Source organism: Sesamum indicum, linkage group LG5 (assembly GCF_026168435.1).
Source record: "Sesamum indicum cultivar Baizhima isolate 11 linkage group LG5, ASM2616843v1, whole genome shotgun sequence".
NCBI classification, from domain to species: Eukaryota; Viridiplantae; Streptophyta; class Magnoliopsida; order Lamiales; family Pedaliaceae; genus Sesamum; species Sesamum indicum.
Genome location: NC_142661.1, coordinates 3,757,038 through 3,782,416, shown reverse-complemented (window position 1 = coordinate 3,782,416; position 25,379 = coordinate 3,757,038). Strand labels below are relative to the sequence as shown.

Sequence of the window (25,379 nt, the reverse complement as noted above, 5' to 3'; positions counted from 1 at the left end):
TGTTAGAAATTGCAGGGGTAGTTGAGATTGAAGAAACAGGGTAGGCTGCTTCATTTTTGTATTAGACTGAAGAAAGCAATGGTTAATAATGAGTATTGAGTAGATGAAAATACCTTACTTGAGTCCTGCATTTCCAAAATATACCAAGGCCGAAACTGGGAAGACCTGCAAATGTCTAAACCTAACTTGTTCTTAAAATATATTTACCACTCACTCATTATTTATGTTTCTATTGGTAGTCAATCATATTATACCATATGTCACAACCCCAACAACCAATATACATCCAATTAGGGTTAGAAGAAAATACTTCTTTGTTCTTTTTATATATGTATATTTTTAAACAAGATGTAATTAATAGACCTTAAGAAATATATATTAATTAATAATTAATAAATATTATAATAGGTGTATCTATGTGTATATAGATGTGATGTGTGTGTGTGCATGAATGATAATAGATTTTTGAAATAATTACACTCCCCTTCTTTGAAGTTTCCTATAATTACATATAGACATCCTGTGGTTTGAAAAATTACATCTATTACTCCCAAATTTTGCTTTCATCTAACAAATAAATCGCCTATTAGTTAAAATTCACTGAATTTGCTGATAATATTAAAGAAAACCTAATGAAAATTGCAATTTAGCCTTAATTGACTTAAAATCAATTTATTGCAGGTCAAATAATTTGTTTTCGGACCAAGCTACTCTTGTAACAATGAAGATATACCTTCTTATATGCATTAATCTATGGAGACGTATAAGGTTAATTTGGTTATAAAAGGATTTATTTGAGTTTGTATAAGTCACTAGTAAGTCAATTTGGAGTAAATATATAGTTTTTTTTCTAATTTTTTATTAATATCAGCAAATTCGATAAATTTTGATTAACGAAAAGACTTATTTATTAAATAAAAACAAATTTAAGGGGGTTAAATAAAATTTTTCAAATTATAAATAATTTACATATAATTTATACCAAATTTTTAGAAAATGAGTGCGTAATTATCCCTAGTTTTTGGATAAAATGCACAAAAGGGAAAAGACACACACACACTTCTCTGCTCTTATTATTATTAATACGTGTTGGAAAGACATTTTCACGCTCTCTTATTTCCTTTCTTCCTCTGCTGTAAAACCCTAATAACTCTTGCAATCAATCGATTCCTCCGCACTTACTTTCCCTCTCTTGAATTCCTCCACTCTACATTCACATGCAAGCTCAAATCTTTACTCCCCACTCTCTCTATTCTTTTGAATAATCAATTTTTCCTCAATTCCGATTTTATTCCCACAAGATCGCCAATTTTTCCCGTTTCTATCATTTTTCTTTTGTATGAATTGATCTCCATTTTTTGCTATTTTAATTGTGGTTTTGAGAGCGCAAGGCTGGCGATTGGCGCTGTGTATAGGTGATGGCGGATCCGCCACAAGTCCGCCGAGAGTTGGTGCTTGAATATTCAATTCTATTTGTTTTAGGGTTCCAAGTGACGTTGGAAGAAGAGAGTGAGGCATTGAATTCTTGTGGGCTTAGGGTAAAATGCTGACTGTGCTGCGGGTGCACCTGCCGTCCGATATACCGATTGTAGGATGCGAGTTGACGCCGTATGTGCTTTTGAAGCGCGCTGATAAGTCTGTGATAACCGATGATGTTACTGAGTTAAACCCCATTGACGGGCATTTCTTGAGATATAAATGGTGACTTTTTCTAAGCATCACTTTTTCATGTCATTTTTCCAAAAAAAATTTTCTTTTCCAGATTGTGGTAATGGTGATGGTTGCTATTGTGCTCATGCATTTGTGGCTATAGAGTCAACGCGATGTGTAAATTGAGCTTGGGGAGCTTGTTTTCTGAAGTTCTGTTCAAATTTTGTCTGTAGATTGCAAATTGTTTGAAGATAGGCGGATAATAAATCTCTATAGTTTGCATTTATTTTTCCGACCCTAAGATCGGTCTTTACTGTTGAGCACCGTTTACTGAGTAATCTTAATCGGCATATGAAAACTTGAAAAGCGGTAAATATGATTTATGGTTTGGTTGTTTGCTGGAAATCATTGTATTGAATAACTGTTTTAAAATACTGTTCTTAAATGGCTGCTGTTTTGGAATTGTTTTAAAAAGTACCCATGATTTATACTTTTCTTTTACTTTTCATTCCTTTTTTATGCAAGTGGTTTCTTGTTAGTCGTTGGCTGCTGCTGTCAGTTTCCGGATTGTCGGTTTTCATCTGCCGTTAATACTTTTTCTTTGACGTATAAATGCATGGAGGCTTAGGCTTGGGTCTGTCTGCTTGCTGGACTTGATTTGTCCATGACTCTGAAAACATCGCACCATGATTCCTGGAGAAAAGATTAACTTATTTGTGTGAGTCAGCTGCGACTTGTGCCATGTGTTCTGGTGCTAATCGCACGCATTTTTTAGTCTTTATTACTTTTAGAAGGGAATCTTTATTACTGCTTTACTTTGCATTAGTGATTAATGCCGGGCACGTGGCTTCTTTAACTACAACTTGCTAATGTTGTTAGGAAATTTTTCTCTGTGCATTTCAGTTCCTCAAATGGAGCTAACTTCAACTTGCTAATGTTGTCAGGTACTTTAAAAATAAATGTTGTTGTCGTGTTGTACAAGTCAAAATTCTCCAACCTAAGTGTTACGCTTTTCAATGGAAGCTATTTTAAGTAAATCACTTTGAGCTAGTTACCTTGATTATCGTCTGGGTTTATGGTAAACATTGGCATCTTGCACAGTTCCCTGTATGTTTGATGAGAAGTTCTTCTCTTTTGCTTCCTAAAGGTCTTATTATTTTTGTAACATGTTTGATGAGATGGTTGCTTCACTCAAATCATGATCTCCGGGGTGATTTTGAGCTCATCTGTGGAAATCCTGTCCGAATCTTTTTACTTTATCTTTTCTAAAATATGTGGCTTAAACCTTATTTGATTTCATGGTAGTGCGGGACTTCCTTTTTGCGATCTTGTGCTCTAAATTCTTTTAACTGTGATTTCTTCCTATGCCTTCTTTTGTATAAATGGATGGATGTTTTCTATTGGTACAGATAGGCAATAGGATCAAGAGTATGCAATTGCACACATCAACATCTTTGGTTGAAATATGTTTTTCACGCAGAAGTAATTGGGTATCCTTGCAGGTATCGTGTACAAAGTGACAAAAAAGTTGCAGTTTGTAGTGTCCACCCAGCTGAGCAAGCTACATTACAGTGCCTCGGATGTGTTAAGGCAAAAATACCTGTTGCTAAAAGTTACCATTGTTCTCCAAAGTGTTTTTCTGATGCATGGCAACACCATCGTGTTCTTCACGAGCGTGCGGCTAGTGCTGTAAATGAAAATGGAAGCGAGGATGAAGAAATTTTTGGGCGCTTCAATAGTACTGGTAGTAATGTGGGCCTGTCAACATCTCACTCAAATCCCAATTTGTCAAATGGTTCTACTGCTGTATATCCTGCTACAGTTACTCAGAGGAGTGGTGGTGAAACATGGTTTGAAGTTGGATGTTATAAAACATATACACCGACAGCTGATGATATTGGTCATGTCCTTAAATTTGAGTGTGTTGTGGTAGATGCTGAAACAAAGTTAGCTGTGGGACCAGCAAATACTTTACTAACTTCCCGTGTGATTCCAGCTCCATCACCCAGTCCTCGACGCTTGATAATTGTGGGTGGAATTGATATGCCTGGGCATCTAGATTTGGATGGTCGTATTTCATCTGCAGGGACATTTACAGTGCTCTCGTACAACATCCTCTCCGATACATATGCTACAAGTGAACTTTACAGCTATTGCCCATCGTGGGCTCTTTCTTGGACTTACCGCAGGCAAAACCTACTGCGAGAAATAGTTGGCTACCGTGCAGACATTGTTTGTCTTCAAGAGGTACACTCTCATGTGGGAAATTTCATTATGCATTTTCAAAGCCTTAGAAGTTAGCTTTGGTTTCAAGAACTTTTGCGACGCTGGATTCTGCTTATTTCATGAAAGAAGCTTTAAACATTTGAGGATTTCTTGGCTTTATTTGTTCGCAATGCAATCATTGAGATTAAATAGTTATATTAGTATTTGGTCTAGGAGAACCACTATATTAGCATCTCCCTTTGTAGATCTAATGAAATTTCTTTGTCAATCTGTAATGGCAAATAAATACGTCTCCATGGGCATTTCTTGGAGAGCCACTCTTTTTTTTTTTAAAATTTTTCATTATTCAAAATTACTTGCAATCAAGTTCACTGGCGTATAGAATTTGAATTTTGCACTTATTGAATGGCATTACAGTTTCGGATGTGCATGCAGTCATGCCAAAATGTTTTACCTTATGTAACCTTACCTTTTTTGTGTGTGTGTTTTGAAATCCCCCATCAGGTGCAAAGTGATCATTTTGAGGAATTCTTTGCACCGGAGCTAGATAAACATGGCTATCAAGCTCTCTTTAAGAGGAAAACAGCAGAGGTTGGTCAAACATTTTCTGAAGTTGGTTGATGAAGTCAGGCTGTTATTTATGTATTATGCTTTTTTGCTGTTTACAGGTCTTTGGTGGGAACATCAACAGTATTGATGGTTGTGCAACTTTCTTCCGTCGTGATCGATTTTCTCATGTCAAAAAATATGAGGTGAACAAATTGCCATATTATGCATGTAAAATCTCTGAGCTCCTTTGGTATCTTTTAATCATTGGCTTCTATTATTGTAGGTTGAATTCAATAAAGCTGCACAATCTCTAACTGATGCTTTGGTTCCTAGTGCTCAGAAAAAAAATGCTTTGAATCGGTTGGTCAAGGTACTGTATTTATAAAATTTAGTTTTGCTTGCCTGGAATTTAAACTATATTTTTGACACTTTATCTCACATTTCTTTACGTATATCATTTAATATCCTTTTCATCCATACAGGATAATGTTGCGCTGATTGTAGTTCTAGAAGCCAAGTTCAATAACCAGGGTATTGATAACCCTGGTAAGCGCCAGCTTGTTTGTGTGGTAAGCTTTTCGCCACAAATTGGAAACTCTGATATTACTTTTTTAATATTCAATAGGCCAGCTAACAGTTGTGCCAACAAGATTCTGGCTATATTTCTGCAACCTCCAACTTCTCCATATCTAAGTATTCAGAGAGAAGAGGCTATTGTACCACGCCACTTTTTCTTCACGTCTTACATTCTGTTGAGGCTTTTGGAGGGTGTCCGGTACCACAATCCATTAGTCTTTCCATGTATGGGGAACAAGAAATAAAATTTGAGGCCAATTGATCTATCAAGGTATCTTGTGGAGTCTGGCGCAGTTCTAAAACTTGATTATTATTCAGAATTTGAGTGTAATATATTGGGAAGGGGAACATTTGCCCTATTCCTACAGACTTTCGGAATAGGAATGATTCTTAGGAATTGAAGCAACCTCTTCTCTTTGCGGGACTCCTTCCTTCTCGTTACCCCTAGTTACAATACCCCCGAAAGAAGCCTTTTCTCGGATGAGATAAAAAAGAATTTACTCCTGCTGCCATGGGGTCGACCTGTGAACCAGGTAACCCCAGTGGGAACTAAAAATCGGGGGTACTTAATTTAGTCTTGCAAACATTGAGCTGGAAGATTAAGGATCACAGTAGCAGAATGTGTGCAGCTGCCCCTTTAACCTTTCAATATGTTTATAAGGAAATTATTTTGAGAGAGTTTATGTTTGTATAGGACTATAGGCTCTAAGTGCATTTCCTGGCCCTAGACTGTGTTAATGTGAAGTGTTAAGGACTAGTTATTGTGGCCCTTGAGGATAGGGTAAAATTGCTCTCTGCCACTCAGGGATTCTGCAGTTCTGGCACATGCTTTTGCTGGTTATCAAGGTAATATTCACTTGAGATATTCTGCAATCCAATGAATAAAAGATGGTAAAACAGTGAGCACGGAAGTTTTCTTGTCAAATATTCTCAGGCTTGTTCTTGTTTCTGGTGGAAGCATGATGGGCTAAAAAATTTTGGTTGGTTGTTGAAATGAGAGCTTATATAACTTGTGAGATTTTACTCATTAGTGGCAGTCTTTTGATTTGACATAATCAGTTTACCTGTAGATGGAGTTCTGATTTTACATTCATTCATCTGTTTTATTCCAAGAACTGTTAACCTTTCTCCAGATGTTTCAATCGGTGTGTCCATGTTGTCTTCAAATATAGTCATACTATTCTTAACTTTTATTGCTTGTGAATGAATGAACACTTCTGCAATTCTTGCTCTTAGATTATTCACTATTTATATAAAATTGGCTGGGTACTTGGTGGAGCATCTGCTGATCATTATGTTACTTTTTCTCGTGTACATAGGCAAACACACATGTAAATGTGCATCAAGAGTTGAAAGATGTGAAGCTTTGGCAGGTTCGTGGAGTCAGTTATCCTGGTTAACATGATTTATTACTGTGATCACATATCGAGGTTGCTCTTCTGTTTTCCTCCATATCAGGTCCATACACTATTGAAAGGACTGGAAAAGATTGCTGCAAGTGCAGATATCCCAATGTTGGTGTGCGGTGATTTTAATTCAGTTCCTGGAAGGTGGAGTGCTTTTCTCTTCTGTTATATAATTATTGTTCAGATGCTTGTAGTTCCATCTTTATGTACATTCAGGGCACCTTGCACTACTAGACGCCATTATTATTTTTTAATTTGATTTTTCATTTTTGTTTTATGTACAGTGCTCCTCATACCCTCCTCGCTATGGGGAAAGTTGATCCACTTCACCCGGACTTAGCGATAGACCCACTTGGAATTCTTCGCCCTGCTGCCAAACTAACGCATCAACTACCACTGGTATAACCTAATTAATCCTTTTTTATGGTCATTTGTTGGCTCAACTTGTGTTTATATGCCTAGTCTTAATCATTTTTGGTCATTCTATCCTCTAGGTAAGTGCTTACTCATCGTTTGCAAGAGTTGGGGTGGGCCTTGGACTAGAGCAGAGAAGGAGAATGGATCCTGCTACCAATGAACCCATATTTACGAATTGCACAAGAGATTTTATTGGTACTCATGATTACATATTCTATTCAGGTATAATAAATGTCTTGCTTTTATTGACACACTATCTAACACACACCCCCCCCCTCCACCCACACACGCACAAAGAAGAAAAAGGAGTTAATAGCTAAAAGCAAAAATGAAAAAGGTGAAAATCTAGCTTAAAGCTGCACTATATCTTCACATTCTGAGCGTTGTATGACACTAATTTAGATCACAATTTGCTTGTCCTTCTAGCTGACTCCTTGACGGTCGAGTCTCTGTTGGAGCTCTTGGATGAGGATAGCTTGCGCAAAGATACTGCCCTTCCTTCTCCAGAATGGTCTTCGGATCATATAGCACTCTTAGCTGAATTCCGCTGCAAACCTAGGACTAGACGCTGACAAAAGGTGTGCAATTTTTTCCTCTTCTGTTGAGCATTGTCATGATATCTTGTTTAGATTCTCAACTCCCTGCCTTGCTATTTTGGAGAAAAGGTCGCTCCCCAATCTAATTTCTGCTGATCCTGTAGTCTGTGAAGTGTGATTACTAACTAGTGTTTCAGTTCTATATTTACTTATAGCTATAACATGTAACGCCCAGATATTAATGGAATTCATTCTGTCGATTGCACAAATGCACAGTATTGTCATACCATTTCACATGCTAACATTTTTCATAATTTACTGCTGAAACTATTATTTTGCTCCAACAAATGGACGCATACATGCCATGCATGGTTCTTAAATAACGAGCTAGTGGCGCTAGATCGTACTTCGAGAAAGGGTATTCTTGGAAATAAAGTTTCCATTTTTAAGAAATGGGAAGTTATGTTCATTGTCCACCAATGGTTTTATTTAGGTGATTTTCATGTTGTATCAATGTGAGTCCTGTTTTTACCATCTCATTCTAATTGTTTAATGCTTAGTCCTTGTACATTTGTCTGTCTCCTGCAGGTCTGGTCCAAAGAAGAATTTCAAAAATAGTAGCTGGAACTGTTATAGAGCACAGAGAAGTGGTTGTAATTTCCCGTCTATTTTCTAGGTACATCCCAATGTGGGATCTTTATATGAGCTCCTTTGTATCATGCCAGCCATGTCCAATAGAAAATTATAATGGCTACTTTAGTTTATTCCCCACCTTGAAAGTGAAGTATAGGTAGTTTATAGCTATGTGCAATGTGATCATGTTGTATTCCCTTCTAATTGCTTTAAAGCAGATTTTGGAAAAAAAAATTGCCAAGCGTTTTTGATCTTCCTCTTCGCATTTTCCAGCAACAAGTGCATGTTAGAATTGACATTTACCGCTTCCCTTGCTACGATGATAATTCTGCAGCAACGACGCGAAAAGATTAAGCTCTTGTGCATTCGATTTCTTTCTTTTTTGTTTTTTTGGGTTAAGGGTGGGTTTTTGACCTCCCTTGCTAATTGAGTTGCATGTAGGTGGAGCAATTTTTGCTTGGTGGTGGTTTTTTAACTTGTGTGGAAAAGGTATGGTAGATGACCATCCTGTCCATGAAGTGCAAAGGTAGAAATATTTGATTGCTTTGAGGTCACTTGGGGTTTGAACAGGGAGAATCCAGATTGCAAAATGGTGATCTCAACCTCCAGTGTCCTCTTATGCGGGGCTGTCAATTGAGGACAGATGCAATTGGCATCTTGCACCAGAGGTCGACACATCCTTCATGCAATAAGGGACGTGGTTCCTGTCTATGTGAGTTTTATGTAAATACTGTAATCTTACCTGTTCAAATTGGTCAGTGATCCTAGGACATGTATTCTTATTGATTCTGCGCTTGCAAATCATTGCTTCCTGTTATCTAGTTGAATGGATGCATAAAGCACTTTGGCTGAATGCAGGAAAAATATATCCTTGATTTCAATTGTTAACAATGACAAACAGTGTGCGAGCGTGATTTTCTCTCTCTTAATGATGTTACGGTATGCTGGGTTAAGATCTTGCCAGCCAGAAACGTGTTAGTCCAACTCACTGCACTGGTGAAGAAAAGCGCAAGCAAAGAGGAATTCACCGCACTGGTGTAAGAAAAGCTGCAAGCAAAGAGTTATTCGGCTCTACATTCCTCATTAAAGGTCTGAATGGCTCTAGCCTTGGATTAAAACTTGAGGGAGCTCTGGTTTGAATCTCATGCCCATTTGCCCCGGAAATGCAGATGCCACAGTATGCTTGCTGCAGTAAAACAGGACTTTCCACATTGATCAGTCCACCAAATGGGGTGTTTTTCCCATCTGCAAATAAACCTAAAGATACAGTCTGCATTGTGTCCCTGAATTTCCATCGGATCAACATGTCTTTTAACAAATAAAAACCTCCCTCCACACAGCACAAGTAATAATACCAAATGCAAGTAAGCAGTACACAAGATTTTGTCCCTTTTGTAACTGATCTTTCAAGACATCATTTTCACTGCCGGTACTTCTAAAAATCATGTGGAAAAGTAGCTTTTGCTGTAATTTAGTTTCATACTGATGATACAAAAACATTATCAGAGTATTGATCCTAAAATTTACCGTACGCGGTGGCATCAGAAATTGTCTCAACAGATACTTCGGCCCATGGTAACAGTGAATTGAAAGACCCAAATGTCCAAAAGTTCTGCCATCGATGAAACAGAGAGTCATTATTACTCTCACTTGTGTGTTGGCTTAGGTTGACATGAAGCCACTTCAACAACTTGATATTAGGCAGGAAAGAGAGACTTCGCATTATACCATGATAACCTTAGGAAAAGAAACTGTATGCTACCAGGTTTCCAATGCACAACTTGAACTGGACCCAAAAACTCGTCTGGCATGCGATACCATATTGGCATGAGATAAAGTTCTAGGGGAAATTTTAGTGTTATGTTCCATATTGGTTTCAATATAGTGAAGTCCTAGGTTGATATTCTCACTTTGAAGCAAGCGACCATTCTTTTCTGCAGCCGACACTCAACTGTGGACTTTAAAGCACTTCAATTTCGGGAACAGCTGAAGCAATTGATCACGGCTTCGTCTCTGCAAGAAAAAATATACACATTGTACGAACAGTGATAACTATAAGAATAAATGAGATATTCTCAGACTGTTAGATTGGAAAATTCAGCCTAAGGGGGGAATTCATCTCTGGGTAAAAAGAAACTTCTCTATCTCTGATGTCAGTCTGACATAGAACCAACTATTTTATCCGAAATTGCATGCAGATGGCGCAAACTATCCTGCCTTTTCAGTTGATGGCAAGGATGTGAATGATGATGGTATTTCGAATTCCTTACTAGTAGCTCCTTCATATTGAAGGAAACTCATGTACCTTTATGCCAATACAACCATTGACATCCAGGGTTGTAATTGTATTTGAACAGAAGCTTGAAAGTGCCTCCAAGCTCTTGTCTGTAACCCCAACTATTCCAAACAGGCTGCAGCATCAATCATAAAACAATATAATATCAAAAGACTTCATTCTGCAAAAGAAATCTCCAGATTCATTGTTATGTAACAAAATGTTGAATTTGGTCAAGTTTCAGACACGTACAAGTTGGAATGGAACAGAGGTGAATAAGCCACATGTTCCACTTGCAAACAACAGAAATTATACAGTGCTTACAATTCCACCAATAGGATAGTTGGTCTGCGAAGTATTGGCTTTTCATGTATTTACATATCATATAGATCTAAAGCCATATCTTACGGACATTTTACCATTCCAAAATGTTGATTTCCTTGATAATGGAAAATGTGCTTTTGTATCGCATGATTAACATAAAAAAATTCCATATTAAAATGAGGTCTAAACACAAACATGAAAAGTGTTTTCACGAACTTTTCTCGAGGGTCAAATCATAAGTGAAATACCTAGTCACTAACAGACTCTTTTTGCACATTAACAAGGCTAGTTAGTGGAACTTGTGATTGATAACAGTGGAACCTCAAGAATGGCTGTATAGATGATGCCGAGTTTAATATCCAGATACTTACCTTAGAAACTCAAGAGATCTACAGCCTTCCGCAATAGCAATCACTCCATGATCAGTGACTTGCACACACCTGTCATAGCAACATAAGCACTCAAGTGTTTCAGCAGATTATCTGTTTTTGTCTGAATGACAACATAACAGCGACTGATAATTTTCGTACCATGTCAAATTGAGCGAAATCAAGTTACTGCACTTCGCTATACAAGACAGTCCATCATCGGACAGATTCTGACATGTAACTTTGAGTCACAGTTCTTGCATTACAAGCAAATAAATTGACCACAAAGCTAATTATTTAAGTGAATATTTGTGCAGATACAAGCATACCTGAGCACCACAGAGATCCAGGAATTGAAGGTGGGTCAAAAGCGATATCTTCTTGTAAGCTACGTCTGTGAAACTGTTTATAAAGTAAGATATGGACCAACTTGAATTCTAATCATAATCCATGGCGAACTGTGACAGAGAAAGCTTGGATCATTTACTTTTACCTGGAAAGGGCATATAGATTCAAGCTCTGAAGTGAAGAGCACTTGAGCAATATCATTTGCAAACCTCCATCTGTTAGCTTGATGCATCTAGATACCATACATTAAATAGTGCAGCATAAGGAGATGAGAGAAAATATTTTATTTTTGTATCAAACATAGACCACATTGTCTGACTATCTCTTTTGTGTTGAGTTTATCCTTCAAGCAAGACTTAAATATGTAATAATTGACATGCTAAGATAACTTATAGTTCAATATTTTGGGAAGTGCTACTAAAAGTGTGTGATTTAATATTAATAAAGGAACTCCAAGATAAGAATGGGGGAAATGGGACAATGTACTCATTGAGTCGTTAGAATTGCGTCAAAATTTGCTTACAATTTCCTTTCTTAGTTCCAGTTACAATAACCTATAAGACCACAATAAAGTTCCATACCTTGTCAGGTTCAGCAGCTGCAACCCTTGATAATTTTCCGCAATCAATTTCAGGCTTTCATCAGTGATATTCTGTGGTTTAGCGTAAACTACCCTATGTAAGATGATCATTTTAGACAAAGGACTGATAGAATATAGCATCTAAGACTAACAAGCCCCATTTAATATACCTTACAACCACTCAAGTTCAGATCAATCACAAGTTTGCAGTTCTTCACCAAGTTCCTAATGCCAAGATCTGAGACCCTGAAATGGAAAGTTGTGTCCAAAGTCCATAATTATTTGGCCTTTAATCCTACTGGTTGAATGTACAAAAACAGTGTAAACAATCACAGCAAAGGCATGAAGTACCTGACATTCCAGTAGATTGAAAAAACCTTTAATTTTGAGCAGTTGTATGTTACAAATTCAATTCCCAGGTCAGATATCTTTTGGCAGCCATTCAAATTAAGAACCTCTAAATTTTTAACTGACTGTCCGCACTGCAAAGGCAAGGATAATCATTAAAAAGAAGTATAATTGTATAAAAGCAGGGGAATATGGATAAGATTGTCCTAATTTACAGTTATGGAGCTATAACCACTTCGTTTTTGTTCACAGTTTATACATATTTGACAAGCACTTTATAGTTTAAATCAGAATCTCCAGCATGCATCTCTTTCTATGCTAACCATTTTTGTATTTTCTATTTCTTTGCATGATTTTTATATCCGAACACATAACAATTCATGCATAGGAGTAATCTAATTGAATTTCAAAACAGAAATTATACTTCAAGAAAAGACAAAACTGAGGCAAAGTAACTGAAGAGTCGATGAGATATAGAAATATCCAATAGTTAGTTTGACGTATCACCTTGCTTTTAACAATTTCAAGATGCTTGTCTTCAATATCACGGGCAAACTCAAGGTTTATATGCTTAACATTCTGGTATCTCGACTGCAAAACAACTTTTAGACATGCAGATGTGTTAGACATCATTACTAATCGTGGTTCTTGCTTCAATTTAATACAAAAGATAAAGAACACAGGTTTTATATTTGAATTCTATCAATGAAGTCAAGCTCAAGTCATAAACCTTGATGAGACGAGCCTATATGATAATGAGATATTAGGTTCAAGTATCAGCAGCAGTTTGAGTATGTTGATTATTGATATTGCGATAGATTATAGGTCTCCGTTGTTTTCCTTAGAACCCACACTCAACAATCAAAAGAATAAAAGAGAAAAGACATGAAATCGTGTAGGAAAAGAAGGACCAGTGAGAGAGCTGCCACAAGACGATCCCCAGCATTATTCATCTCATGAAAATCAAGAACCTGAAAGAAAGACAAAAAAAGGGATAAACTCACACCCATTATCCCAAATATCATAATTTAATTTCACATACCACGAACACTAAGAAAAAAATGATCTTCAGAGAATTATGTCTTTATGGCGAAGCCCAAAAGAGAAGATTACTACAAAAATGGGTAATAAAGGAGTAGAAATTGGTTTTTGTTTTTCTTACAGACGAACACAACAAGAGAGAGAGAGAGCACAGGCAAGTATGTACATCTTGTATATCTACACACCATTTAGCAGCCGGAGGGAGGAATCGGAACAAAAAACACAAGTGGCTAAAGAGAAAAACATATACAGAAATTACCAGCCATAAGGAAGGGTGAGAAATGAGATTCCGATGAATCCAAGGGGTGACAAGCAAAAGGGAAATTAGGTCTGTCTGAGGGAGTCTGGTGCTCACAATGTTCATCACCTTTGGAACAATTTCCTTATTCCACACCTCCATTAACTCTACCTCTGTCACGTCCATCCTCACCACCACGCCGCTCCCTCCCTCCCTCTTTCAATCATCAAAACTATACTCATTTTGCACTTGGCCCCCAAACTTTTTCAGTTATTACTTTACTACCTCTCTACCTTTTGATATGTTAATATTTCCATTGGCAGTTTATGGAATTTCTTTTATTGTAAAAATGAAATTTATTTCTGAAAAGTTAATGTGAGAGATTTTCTGGTCTCTATTTTTTCTTTACTAAGAATGAAAAATGATCCACTAATGCACTCACTCTACTTTAAATACCAAATTTGATAAATGACTAAGTTACATATAAATTCAACTATCATCAACTAATCACAAATCTCTCTGAATTTCAATCCAACATCATCTATGGTATGATTCCAGTAACAATACAACAAACACTAAATGCTTAACACAAAAACTGCAGAATCAAAATTGCCAATCTTCTCATTTTCTAACAACATCATCATGTCTTAGTTTTACAAAAACAAACAACTTTTGCTTCTGCCCTGCTCTGCTTCTCTTCCATCTTCATGCATTAGTCTCAGCCCCCGCCGGCTTTGCGTTGAGAAGTGGCTGCAATGCCTTAACCACGATCGTCATGTTTGGCCGGAAATCTGCTTCGTACTGCACACACAATGCTGCTACGGCAGCCATCTGACAAACAAAAACCAAACATAATAACATGTACCAGTAATAGCTTAAGTGGTCTCAAGTTAAACAATCAACAAACTCTACCTTGGCAATGGCCTTTGGTGGATAATCATTGTTTAGCTTTGGATCCACACATTGCTTCACTTTATCTTCACTCAACCTTGGAGTTGCCTGGAAAATAACTTCAAATTTCATCGTATACCGGAAGCAGACACAGATTAACTGTATTTCTGATTGTACCAAGTAGAAAAAAACACACAACTTTAGTTGGGCCAAAAAACCTTACCCAGGTGACAAGACTCTGTTGTCCTTTAGGCATGGTGTGATCTACTGGCTTTCTCCCTGTCAGAAGTTCTAAAAGAACAACACCAAAGCTGTAAACATCGCTCTTCTGTGTTATCTGCCCCGTCATGGCATACCTGATCCAAGAAAATATGATGTTTAGTCTTAGTAAATCAACCTTTTTAACATCAAAAGTCGCTGTATTTTTCGGCTGCATCAGCTAAGGTTGGGTCAGACATTTATGACTAGTGCCTTCCAGAACCTTTTAAGTTATGTAAATCTTGATAACCTTTTTTTGGCATGAAATGAAATTTATGATGTTCAAATAAGACACCTGTGTATAGAGGGAGTGTAATAGCTTACTCTGGAGCATGGTAGCCAAATGTTCCAAGGACTCTGGTCGAGTGCAGTCGAGCTGCTGTGTCCGAAGACTGGTTCGTCAAGCTGAAATCAGCAATCTTGGCTACAAAATCATCAAAAAGCAGAACATTGCTGGACCTGATATCACGGTGGACAATCGAAGGCTGACATTTTTCGTGCAGAAACTCAAGGCCCCTTGCTGCACCATGTGCAATCTTCACTCTTTGACTCCATGTCAGAACCGGACCAGGTTCTGCCCCTTGAACCCCTTTCCTACCTGCAACATAATGCGGACGACATCACCTTATGTTTCATAAAATCCCAGAATTTCTATGCTATGAAACTTGACTAACATACCGTGTAAGACATCATGCAAAGACCCCATCATGGCGTACTCGTATGCCAAGATTCTGTTATTTGGTTCCAAACAGTACCCAAGTAACTCCACAAAATGGTCATTTTTAAGCCTCGAAACCATGGATAACTGCATGATACATCATATATACAAAGACAGATCTTATAAGATTAATCCTAGTTTCATATTGTATTCCATCAGACAAGAAACTGAAAATTACTTCACCTGGGCTGCAAACTCGCTACTGTCTGTCTCAGGTGTTGAATTTGTATCTAGCTTCTTGAGTGCCACTGGCCGGCCATCGCTCAATGTAGCATGGTAAACACGCCCGTAAGAGCCCTCTCCAATCAAAGCATTAGTTCCAAAATTACCTGTCAATTTATTTAGCTCGTCCAACGACAGTGCTGGTATCTCAATAGGCAAAACTTTCTGAGGAGCTCCACCTCTTGCACCAGAAGTCCTTGGCTCTCCTCTTTCACCGCCTAACAACATTGCATAAAACAGCAATCTAAGACTAAATCAAGGTCGTCAAAAACCAAGTTCATGAATTCTTTGTCCAGAATATGCCTCTTGAAGCATTATTGATAAGTGATGATGACAATGTAGGAATGAGAAGAGACCTCCACCGTGGAAACTACCGCCTGCTTTGGGCGGGGCGGTGTATTGGCTTGCCGGCGGACCACTGTTGACTTCCTCTTCTCCGCCTCCACAGCACGACATTATTCAATTCTCAAGGCACAGAAACCTTGATGAAATGCAGTAATTTTTAAGAAAGATTACACACGATCAAACTCACAATTTGTTAATTGTTTCAGAGACAAAACCTACAAGAAAAGAACATGCAAGAAAATTACAGGATGACTAATGCAAACAGCATCAATGAGAAACCAGCACTGACAGATCACATATCAATTAGGCAAATGTGCATGAAAAAATTCAGAAAAAAATCAACAAATTACATTAAGAAATGTTTGGAAAAAGGTTTTCATTACAAAAACCCAAAATCCCATCATGAATAAAAATGCAAGAAAATCAAGAAATGAGAATCCAGGGAAATTATAAATTAAGAACCTGTAGGTAAGGGAGACAGGAAAACGGGAAGAAACTTGTGTGTGATTGGGAAGAAAGTGAGAAGGGATAATTTTTCTGTTGTATGTGTTGCGGGAAAGTCGCATGCAAGTCGTCTTTATAACCGCTAAAAACTGACTCAAACGGTCAAACCTAGCTACGTGCCTGCCTTCTTCTTGCACGTCGACTCATCAATCATAGACATCATACATACATAAATACATACATACATACTACTCATCTGCTCTTTGATTCTCTCTCAATACACGCTTCATAATGCACTATAAAACCTCAACAACCTCATCATTACACTTTAGTTTTAATAAAAAACACCTTCATACTATACTATATATATATTTTACCTTAACGCATAATGTCTTAATTTTTCTCCTGCGGGAATTAATATATATAACTGGATTCAGTTTCACCACCTTACATTTTGGGATTAGTTATTCAAAATATCAATCATTAACGTGGCTAGGGCCGGTAATCACGATATAATTTCATGAATTTTGGTCGTCTATAAATACCACCATGTATTTTATTTGTAAATAGAAACTTTTGAGAGAATAAGAAAGTGATTTAAAAAAGGATACATATATTGTCCTCTTTACATTCTATTAGGAGTGATAGGCCAATAAACTTAAAATTTCTTTAAATTTATAACAAAACGGCAATTTTCGACAATTAATTAAGGAATATGATGATCCGATTAATAAGTTTAACTATATACAAAGATAATTTAATTCAGAATCCAAAATATATGATTGAGAAGATGACTAGTGATAATTAATCATGATTTGGAGAATTTGCAATTACAAGGATTAGAAACGTGGGAATTGAAGCTCTGCAGATATATTTAAATGAAAAGAAAGTGATATTATGTTAGTTTTCCTAATATAATTTTGAGTTAAATAGCATGGGATTGCATATGCGAAGATTAATTAGTAAAAAATCCAAATTATAATGTCTAATACTAATTTAATTACATGCTATTGCCTAACATTTCTCATCAGAATCCTAACTTAAGTGGTAAAAATTTAATTATTCAAATTTGAAAAAGGAAATAAAATTTCTCATCCCTCCCTATATATGATGATGATGAGTGGAATAGTGGAATAGTCATAGCAACATAGGAAAAAAGAAACTTGTGTTGAAATGGGAATGGGTCCCAAGTCTTTGTTGATTCTCTTGCTTGTTTTCTCAGTTGCAGTGGCAACACTGGTTGTGGAAGTGGAGGGGCAGAAGAGATGCAAAGAGATACTGAACCCCAAAGGGTGTGATCTGGCAAGCTGCAGAGAACAATGTTACAAAGCTCACAATGGAAATGGAGTGTGCACCCTCGTTGGCGATCCCGTCACTGGCACTTACATATGTACTTGCTTTTATAATTGTTGATCACTACTCATCCATCCATCATCAATAATTTTGTTCTAAATCCACATTTCTATTATTTATATATAACCTTTTCATTACACAAATTGCTACCTATTCTTTTTTCCAGTCTGCAGCTCCAATTAATTAATTATATCAATACATCACTCATTTCATTATTATATTATATATAACACTCCTCATCAAAATTAAATTCAAGAATTGGTAAGAAAAGTAGGAAAGTGAGCCGCCACTTGTGTGAGTCTTTTGGTTTGAATATCTATTGGGCTTTGATCTTGGTCCGAGTAGGAGGATGGCTTTAGCCTCCTCTTTTTGCCAATCTGTTTTTTGAAGGCAGTCACCAAGACTGTCTATCAAGTGTTCTTGGGCCTCTTAGAATGTTACGGACCCTCTTATTTTTTTATTTTTTTTATCGTTTGGGCCGACTTATTTTTATGCACATAAAAAATAATACCTAAATAATTGTCCAAACATAAATTATCTTAATTAAAATAATTTTGCATTTTATATATTTAAGTGCAATAGACCAAATTATTAAAAATGAAAAGTAAGGGACTAAATTATTTTCTTTATATTGCAATGTCTCTTTTACCAAGAAAAAAAAAATACAAAGGCGAAAAAATGACCCATGAACAAACGGATCAGCTAAGTTGAAAAGAGAGAGGCTAAAATCAAATACATTATGAATTAAACTGAAATGTTACCCTGTTACTTCTTGGGATGCTGCGGCATACTGCATTCATAATGCTTGAAAAAACAAATTACCGTCGCCTGAGAGATTCGAACTCTCGCGGGGATACCCCATGTACTTAGCAGGCACACGCCTTAACCACTCGGCCAAAGCGACAATCATGCAATGAAAGAGAAATTCTTCATGCCTATATTCATTCAACAATTCCATTATTTTTTGGTACTATATACATAAAGCTACAAAGATGAGGTAGAGATACGTACCAATAATACAATGAGCTTTTGGATGTAATAAATTTAATGCCAAGTTAAAAGTGTAGATGTCCCGACTCACCACTACCTCCTCCCTTTAGCTTTAATTTCTACCTGCACTTCATGATTGCTGCCTTTTACTTTTTCACTTGGTTAACATCAAATATTATTGTCATTTGTGTAACATAACACACTAATTATCAAAAGAGACAAATTAGGAATAGTATAATTGTTGCATCTTGATTTTATGGGCCAAGTCTCCTTGTGCTTCAAACTCAATTGCTTCGTTTTTACGCTACCCTCGATATCTTATGACTTCTCGCTATAATTATATCTCAAAATAATTTTAGTTATCAAATCAATTATAATAATTTATCACAGTACATATATATTTGATGCGTTCAAAAAATGCATTGGTCCAATTGATATAACTATGCTTAAAGTTTGGATCAAAACGAATGTCAATCCTGAAGGAGGACCTGTAAAAAGGACATTAGCACTCCGACGGGCAAGTTAATATCGAATTTATGATAAAAACAATCATAAAAAATGTAATAAGAAATCGTGATAAAGTAAATAATTTCATGAGAGAAATCGTGCTAAGAGTGCAATTCGAATGATAAAGCAAGAATTGAGAGTGGTTTTTCGGTTTCTAGAGTTTCCAGCTTCTTGAAGGGGGGCTGCAGGTATCCGTATTGAGGGGTGCTGTTTGTATTTATAGAGAAGGAGTCTCTCTTGGCAGGAACTTTGAGTTGACCTGCCTTTCCGAGAAAGAAAACGAAAATTTCGGGGATAAGATATGATTTTATCTCCTCCATGACTTGAGCAACACGTCTTTGGTTGGAGGAGTACTCCCTCTATGGAGTACTATTGTTTTGCAAGAAATCCTTCTAGATCAATGAGTCCAACTTCTTGAAGACGTCTCCTTTCCCCTAAGGTTGGCTTGGAAGGCAGAACTCGATCAAGCCTTCTTCGTGAGGTATTCTTACTATACTGGGCTTTTCTCTTAGGCTAAGCCTGGTAATTTTCAACAGCCGTCCTCATCATGGATTAGTGGGCCTAGCTCGGGCTTTACATCTTTTCATGGGCCAAATGAGAGAGGGATGTTTTCAACCTCCTTTCTTTGCCAATATGTTCTCTGGGGAGCACATGTCATGACCATTTGTCAAGTGTTTTTGGACATCTCATGACTTAGGCTTCCAAGAATGTTACATGGCTTTTGTATCTTTTTTCATTTTGGATGGTTTGGACTAACTTAGTTTTATGCACATGAATAGTCTCCCACTCTAATAAATGGAAATTTCAACACTTATTAAAGTAGAAATCTTTAGAGATTGAGTTTGAAAAATGAATAAAAGATTATACTTAGCAGAAGAAGAAGAACACATGACTGCGAGTTTAAGGAGTTTAAGGAGAAGAAGAAGAAGTACAAATGCGAGTTTAAGGAGAAGAAGAAGAACACATAAATGCACACTTGTTCACTTGAAGGCGGCTGATGTTTGTGGAGTTGGTGCAGCAAAGTGTTAATCCCAACACGATATATGTGAGTAGTATCTCACACGCTCAGACACACATTCAATACCAATAGAGGGACAGAAGAAAAATATAATTAAGTAGTGGTGGCAAGTCTTTCTTGGTTCTTTTGCTTGGTTTCGCAGGTATGTATACAATCATGCGCTAATTAATGTAACTTTATGAAACAACTATACATATAGAGAATGGAAATGAAGTGTTGAATTAACTCTCCTAATCAAAGTTAAATCCAAATCCAAAGAATTGGAAATGATGAGGGCCGCCTTAGAATTAATACATTCAATTGGAATTGGAAGACCAAATCCCTCAAACTAAAATTAACACATAAAAAACAAACACAAGATATATAAATCACAAAGGAGACCAAAAATAAAATAATAATAATAATACAAAAAAAATAACCGTCGCCTGAGAGATTCGAACTCTCGCGGGGAAACCCCATGTACTTAGCAGGCACACGCCTTAACCACTCGGCCAAAGCGACAATCTTGCTACTCCTTTGTTCTAGTAATTACTAATCTTTGTTGTATGTATGTAATATGTATACATATATGATATTTTTAGGAGTTTTTGTCTTTGTATATTTTTTTAATTCCAACGGAAGGGACAATTAATGCCCCAATTTTTATAAAAAGAAATTAAGGCAGATGATCACACTCACACCCACCTACTTATAAATATCTTATCTTTATTTTTCATTAAACAACCCAGAAAATAAAATAAATTTTGCCAACTCATTTCCTTTTAATTCTTGAATTTTATTTCACTTAACAAACTGCCATCCATAATTTTATATTCAAATCATCTTACATTTTCTATTTCATTTTATTCTTTTTATATATACAACATGTTTCATTTTTTTTTCTTTTTAATACTACAATTTTTATACATATCTTAAATGATTGAAATATATATTATAAAGGGAACAAAATAAGAGTAATATTACTGAATTAGTAAAATATTTTTATTGAATCTTTTATAACTTGATACAATTGTGAGTATTTTAGATGGTGGCAAAATAAATATCATTAATGAAAATAAATGTAGTTTGTTAGTAGGTGAGCAAATGTTGGTTTGATATAAACAAAATGGGAAAAGCACAATTTAAATTCTTGTAGAAAGAAGGATTCATAATTACGCTTTCCTCCTTGAAGTTGGTGTAATTATACGTAATTTCTATTATTTGAATAAATTCAATTTATTAATCAAAATTTACTGAATTTGCTGATATTAAAAAAAAAATGAATGAAAAACAAATATTTATACTGGATTGACTTATTACTTAATTATTGCAAGTCGAATAATTTTTTTCAATTAAACTGCCTTTATAACAGTGAATATATACCTCCTCACATTTGTATACAGCGCAACAATGGTGACTAAAATTAAGCCAATTTTGACCAAATTCTGATTTTTGGTAATTTTGAATTTTTTAATAATAAGAAAAAATCTCATTGGTTAGAAACATCGTGTACTTAAATATATTAAATATTTATTCAGAATCTTATCTCCAGAATTATAATTAATTTTTTTAATTGTCAAGAAAAAAATTTATTATTTAGAAATATTATCTATTTTAAATATCTTAATTATTTATTTTTGTATTTATTCAAAATCTAATCTCCATATCATAATTAAATTTCAGTAAAATATCAATTAGAAACACCACCTAATTTAAATATAGTAGATATCTGTTTTTGTATTTGATGGGTATATGTATAATCCCCCTGCAAAAAGACTGAAAAGCCCTTCATTAAGGGTAGGATGGTCATTTCCGTGACCGAATCCGCGTACCTCGCAGCGGGCGGGTCGCAGAGGACCCGACCCGGGTCGTAGGAACCGACAGAAGACCCGGACAATGACGACCATTCGATCAGAATGGGAATCAACCAGATGAGGCCACGTGGCCCAGTACTTGCCGTACAACTGTATACTATAAATAGACCCCGATACGCCGTAAATGAGGTAACTGATATACATTAATTGTGATCGAACTTTGAGATAGAATACATTTCTCTCGATCAACCTAACTTGAGCGTCGGAGGGTCATTGTCGGGGACATACCCGACGAGCTCACGGTTCGTATTTTATTCTCAGGGGATCCAAAACCTGTTTCGGAAGAGTTAGTCGATCAGCGGTGAGATCGTCTCAAGAGATCGCATAATTCGACCCGGATCAGTTGGCGCCGTCTGTGGGAACTTCTGAGAATTTTGTCATTATGGAAGGTTCATCGAGGAGAAATGCTGCTGAGGAAGAGACACCCAGGAAAGGAGCAGGTGCAACCATCCAAATCACTATGGATGAGTTGCAAAGAATGATAGACGAGGCAAGCCGAAAAGCCATAGTAGAATATGAAAGGAGAACAGCGACCCCCCTGGTCAAAGAAACTGCTAGAAGACAGTTATTCGAAAACGTGGAACCAATAAGAGAGTCAAGAGTTCAAGGGGAACATGATCATCGCAGTAAGCGACCGGCATCATCCGATGCAGGCTCCAGCAGCCACGGACGCGCGAAAAGAAGAGAGCCGGTTATATCCAGGGCCGAAGTGGAAAGCGTGGGCAAACAGATACACAACCTAAATAAACAGATCGACGAGTTGAAGAAATGGGGGGAGATCGTCTCGCAGAACAAGAACTCCCCTTTCTGTAATGAAATCCTCGTTCAGACCGTCGAGCCGGGGTTCAGGGTGCCCGATCTGAGGAGATACGATGGGATGAGAGACCCCCAGGAGCATGTGGCCGCCTTCGAAATGGTGATGAATCTTTACGGACAATCAGCCCCGATAATGGCTAAATTGTTCGCGACCACACTGACGGGAAAGGCTCAAGAGTGGTTCACGAACCTACCCCGAGGAAGCATTGAGTCCTACGAACAGCTCGTGCAAAAGTTCAATTTCCACTTCGCGAGCAAAAAGAAGCAAAAGAGGTCGGCTACCCATCTGTTCAACATCCGACAGAGAGAGGATGAGACGTTGAAAAATTTCATGGGCCGATTCAACAATGAGACCCTGGAGGTGCAAGAGTTGAGGATTGACATGCTCGTGAGTATTCTCATCCACGGACTCAGGAAGGGCTCTTTCGCCTCCGCCCTAGCGGGAGATCCGCCCATCGATGTCGAGCAACTAATGGCGATAGCACAGAAATATATCAACGAAAAGGAGATGAATGCGATGAAAGATTCGGAGCGAAGGGAGCGGGAGTATATTCCCAGACGACCTCATGAGGGAAGAGGGGGAGGAAACGACAAACCAAAAACGGAGAAACGGAAGGAGCCCAAGTACGTGCCGAAATACCACAACTACACTCCTTTGGCCATGTCTAGGGAGAAGGCTCTGATGATGGTAGAAAATGCCGACGTGCTGAAAGGGCCTAGACATACGAGATACACCCCCACCAAGAAAATGTCTAACAAGTACTGCCGTTTCCATCGGGAGAGAGGACACAACACAGAGGAGTGCTACCAGCTGAAAGACGAGATCGAAAGGCTCGTTCGACAGGGGCACTTCCGGGATCGCGTGCCCCCAAATTGTAAGATCGGAGGGGGAGGAAGGAGGAGTAGATCGAGAAGCCCGGACCGAGACAGAAACCCGGGCCCATCAAGGATCGACAGACCCCCGGCGGGTGGGAACAACGCACCCACTAAAGGCGTCATATACACAATTGCGGGAGGATCGACTGCGGGAGATTCAAGTCGAACACGGAAGAGATGCGCCTGAACAGCCGGATCGGTGAGACAGAAGGAATTCGTGCTGAAGGTGGAGGGCGAAGCGGCCATCTCATTTAATAGCTCAGACAGATTGGAGGACGGTGGAGAAAACGACCCCATGGTCGTCAAGCTCGATATCGCGAACTTCACCGTCCACAAAGTGCTGATTGACAGCGGGAGCTCAGCGGACATAATTTTCAAAAATGTCGTGGACCGAATGGGGCTGGAAAATGCGAGGCTCGAACCAGTAAAGACTCCGCTGGTCGGCTTTGGAGGAAGCGAAGTGGCCTCATTGGGGACGATTGAGCTGCCGGTGTCCATGGGTGATGAGCCGAAGAGGAAAACCCTGATGGTTAAATTCTTGGTGGTCGATACCCCGTTCACGTACAATGTCATACTGGGACGGCCCGGGTTGAACTCGTTCCGAGCGGTCATCTCCACGTACCATATGAAGATGAAATTCCCCACTGAATATGGGATTGGGGAGGTATCATGCGACCAAAAGGAGGCCCGCAAATGCTACAATTTGTCGATAAAGGGAGAGTCGAGGTCGAAGAAACAGAAGGTCAGGGAGGACGCGGAACCCCGACCATATGAAGCTGAACATTTGAAACCCAGCGAGGAATACAAGGCCATTCAGCTCGCCGCAGAGGACCCCAGCAAGACGACCAGGATAGGTTCCAGCCTAAACGAGGGGGAGATGGCCATGATCGACTTTCTAAGGAAGAACGCGGATATATTTGCATGGAGTCCGTCGGATTTCACCGGGATTGACCCGGAGGTCATTGTACATCGGTTGAATGTAGACCCCACTGCTCGACCTGTGCAGCAGAGGAAGAGAAATTTCAGCAATGAAAAGAACGATGCTATCAGGCATGAGGTCGAGAAGCTGCTGAAAGCTGGATATATATCGAAAATCCAGTACACGAACTGGCTTTCCAATGTAGTACTCGTCCCAAAAACTTCAGGAAAATGGCGGATGTGTGTGGATTTCACGGATCTGAATAAGGCGTGCCCTAAAGACCCATACCCGCTGCCGCGGATCGATGCCATGGTGGATTCGACCGCAGGGTTCGAACTCTTTTCAATGATGGATGCATACCAAGGATATCACCAGATCCAACTGGCAGAAGAGGATAGAGACAAAACCTCCTTCGTCACAGATAAAGGGATTTATTGCTACAACATGATGCCATTCGGGTTGAAGAACGCGGGCGCAACCTACCAACGATTGGTTAATAAGATGTTCGGCGATCTGCTCGGAAGAACCATGGAAGTATATGTTGATGACATGCTGGTCAAGAGTAAGAGATCGCAGGACCACATCAAAGACCTCTCTCAGGCGTTCAACATAATGAGGTCGCATGGAATGAAACTCAACCCAGACAAATGTACT

At 38.0% G+C, this 25,379-nt stretch overlaps 3 protein-coding genes and 2 non-coding genes across 9 annotated transcripts; 1 reads left to right on the top strand and 4 right to left on the bottom strand.

Moving 5' to 3' along the window:
* The first annotated feature begins 1,072 nt into the window (after nucleotides 1–1,072).
* Nucleotides 1,073–8,706, top strand: LOC105162483 (carbon catabolite repressor protein 4 homolog 1). Of its 3 annotated transcripts, XR_016065550.1 has the most exons (14): nucleotides 1,073–1,701; nucleotides 3,153–3,897; nucleotides 4,381–4,467; nucleotides 4,545–4,628; nucleotides 4,709–4,795; nucleotides 4,908–4,994; nucleotides 6,321–6,374; nucleotides 6,460–6,551; nucleotides 6,692–6,806; nucleotides 6,902–7,046; nucleotides 7,251–7,402; nucleotides 7,949–8,036; nucleotides 8,435–8,482; nucleotides 8,564–8,706. XR_016065550.1 is itself a non-coding variant. In XM_011080509.3 (12 exons), the coding sequence occupies exons 1-11, from the start codon at nucleotides 1,544–1,546 to the stop codon at nucleotides 7,394–7,396; spliced, it is 1,800 nt and encodes a 599-aa protein (XP_011078811.1). In that variant the 5' UTR covers nucleotides 1,074–1,543; the 3' UTR covers nucleotides 7,397–7,402; nucleotides 7,949–8,246. The 3 variants fall into 3 exon arrangements, 1 of the variants encoding a protein (XP_011078811.1); XR_016065551.1 differs by lacking the exon at nucleotides 8,435–8,482; XM_011080509.3 differs by lacking the exons at nucleotides 8,435–8,482; nucleotides 8,564–8,706 and having other exon boundaries at nucleotides 1,074–1,701; nucleotides 7,949–8,246.
* A 596-nt stretch (nucleotides 8,707–9,302) lies between these two features.
* LOC105162484 (RNI-like superfamily protein) lies at nucleotides 9,303–13,784 on the bottom strand. Of its 2 annotated transcripts, XM_011080510.3 has the most exons (12): nucleotides 13,537–13,779; nucleotides 13,148–13,207; nucleotides 12,744–12,827; nucleotides 12,240–12,370; nucleotides 12,059–12,134; nucleotides 11,890–11,960; nucleotides 11,454–11,540; nucleotides 11,290–11,362; nucleotides 11,123–11,190; nucleotides 10,964–11,032; nucleotides 10,299–10,404; nucleotides 9,303–10,006 (listed from the first exon to the last, which is right to left on the bottom strand). In XM_011080510.3, exons 1-12 carry the CDS (start codon nucleotides 13,699–13,701, stop codon nucleotides 9,941–9,943), a joined length of 1,056 nt encoding a protein of 351 aa, XP_011078812.2. In that variant the 5' UTR covers nucleotides 13,702–13,779; the 3' UTR covers nucleotides 9,303–9,940. The 2 variants fall into 2 exon arrangements, with proteins under 2 accessions (XP_011078812.2, XP_088736833.1); XM_088880707.1 differs by lacking the exon at nucleotides 12,744–12,827 and having other exon boundaries at nucleotides 13,537–13,784.
* Nucleotides 13,785–13,959: 175 nt separating this feature from the next.
* Nucleotides 13,960–16,528, bottom strand: LOC105162486 (protein CYTOSOLIC ABA RECEPTOR KINASE 4). Of its 2 annotated transcripts, none has more exons than XM_011080511.3 (8): nucleotides 16,412–16,528; nucleotides 15,961–16,164; nucleotides 15,566–15,822; nucleotides 15,343–15,469; nucleotides 14,989–15,262; nucleotides 14,630–14,762; nucleotides 14,428–14,514; nucleotides 13,960–14,346 (listed from the first exon to the last, which is right to left on the bottom strand). In XM_011080511.3, exons 2-8 carry the CDS (start codon nucleotides 16,058–16,060, stop codon nucleotides 14,221–14,223), a joined length of 1,104 nt encoding a protein of 367 aa, XP_011078813.1. In that variant the 5' UTR covers nucleotides 16,061–16,164; nucleotides 16,412–16,528; the 3' UTR covers nucleotides 13,960–14,220. The 2 variants fall into 2 exon arrangements, with proteins under 2 accessions (XP_011078813.1, XP_011078815.1); XM_011080513.3 differs by having other exon boundaries at nucleotides 15,961–16,085; nucleotides 16,412–16,486.
* A 2,040-nt stretch (nucleotides 16,529–18,568) lies between these two features.
* Nucleotides 18,569–18,650, bottom strand: TRNAS-GCU (transfer RNA serine (anticodon GCU)). Its single transcript has one exon. It is a non-coding gene; the product is annotated as a tRNA-Ser (tRNA).
* Nucleotides 18,651–20,680: 2,030 nt separating this feature from the next.
* TRNAS-GCU (transfer RNA serine (anticodon GCU)) lies at nucleotides 20,681–20,762 on the bottom strand. The gene has a single exon. It is a non-coding gene; the product is annotated as a tRNA-Ser (tRNA).
* Between the last annotated feature and the right edge of the window lie 4,617 nt (nucleotides 20,763–25,379).

Bases quoted from the DNA above. Each gene is read 5' to 3' on its own strand.
- LOC105162483 (XM_011080509.3), top strand. From the start codon at position 1,544: ATGCTGACTGTGCTGCGGGTGCACCTGCCGTCCGATATACCGATTGTA. The intron at 4,629-4,708 runs GTGAACAAATTG...CTATTATTGTAG, and splicing joins CTCATGTCAAAAAATATGAG to GTTGAATTCAATAAAGCTGC. The intron at 4,796-4,907 runs GTACTGTATTTA...TCATCCATACAG, and splicing joins CTTTGAATCGGTTGGTCAAG to GATAATGTTGCGCTGATTGT.
- LOC105162486 (XM_011080511.3), bottom strand. From the start codon at position 16,060: ATGTCGTGCTGTGGAGGCGGAGAAGAGGAAGTCAACAGTGGTCCGCCG. The intron at 15,823-15,960 runs GTCTCTTCTCAT...CAATGTTGTTAG, and splicing joins CGGTAGTTTCCACGGTGGAG to GCGGTGAAAGAGGAGAGCCA. The intron at 15,263-15,342 runs GTATGTTAGTCA...ATTATGTTGCAG, and splicing joins TTTGCATGATGTCTTACACG to GTAGGAAAGGGGTTCAAGGG.
- LOC105162484 (XM_011080510.3), bottom strand. From the start codon at position 13,701: ATGGACGTGACAGAGGTAGAGTTAATGGAGGTGTGGAATAAGGAAATT. The intron at 11,541-11,889 runs GTATGGAACTTT...TATGGTATCTAG, and splicing joins CAGCTGCTGAACCTGACAAG to ATGCATCAAGCTAACAGATG. The intron at 10,007-10,298 runs GTACATGAGTTT...TTTTTCTTGCAG, and splicing joins ATGGTTGTATTGGCATAAAG to AGACGAAGCCGTGATCAATT.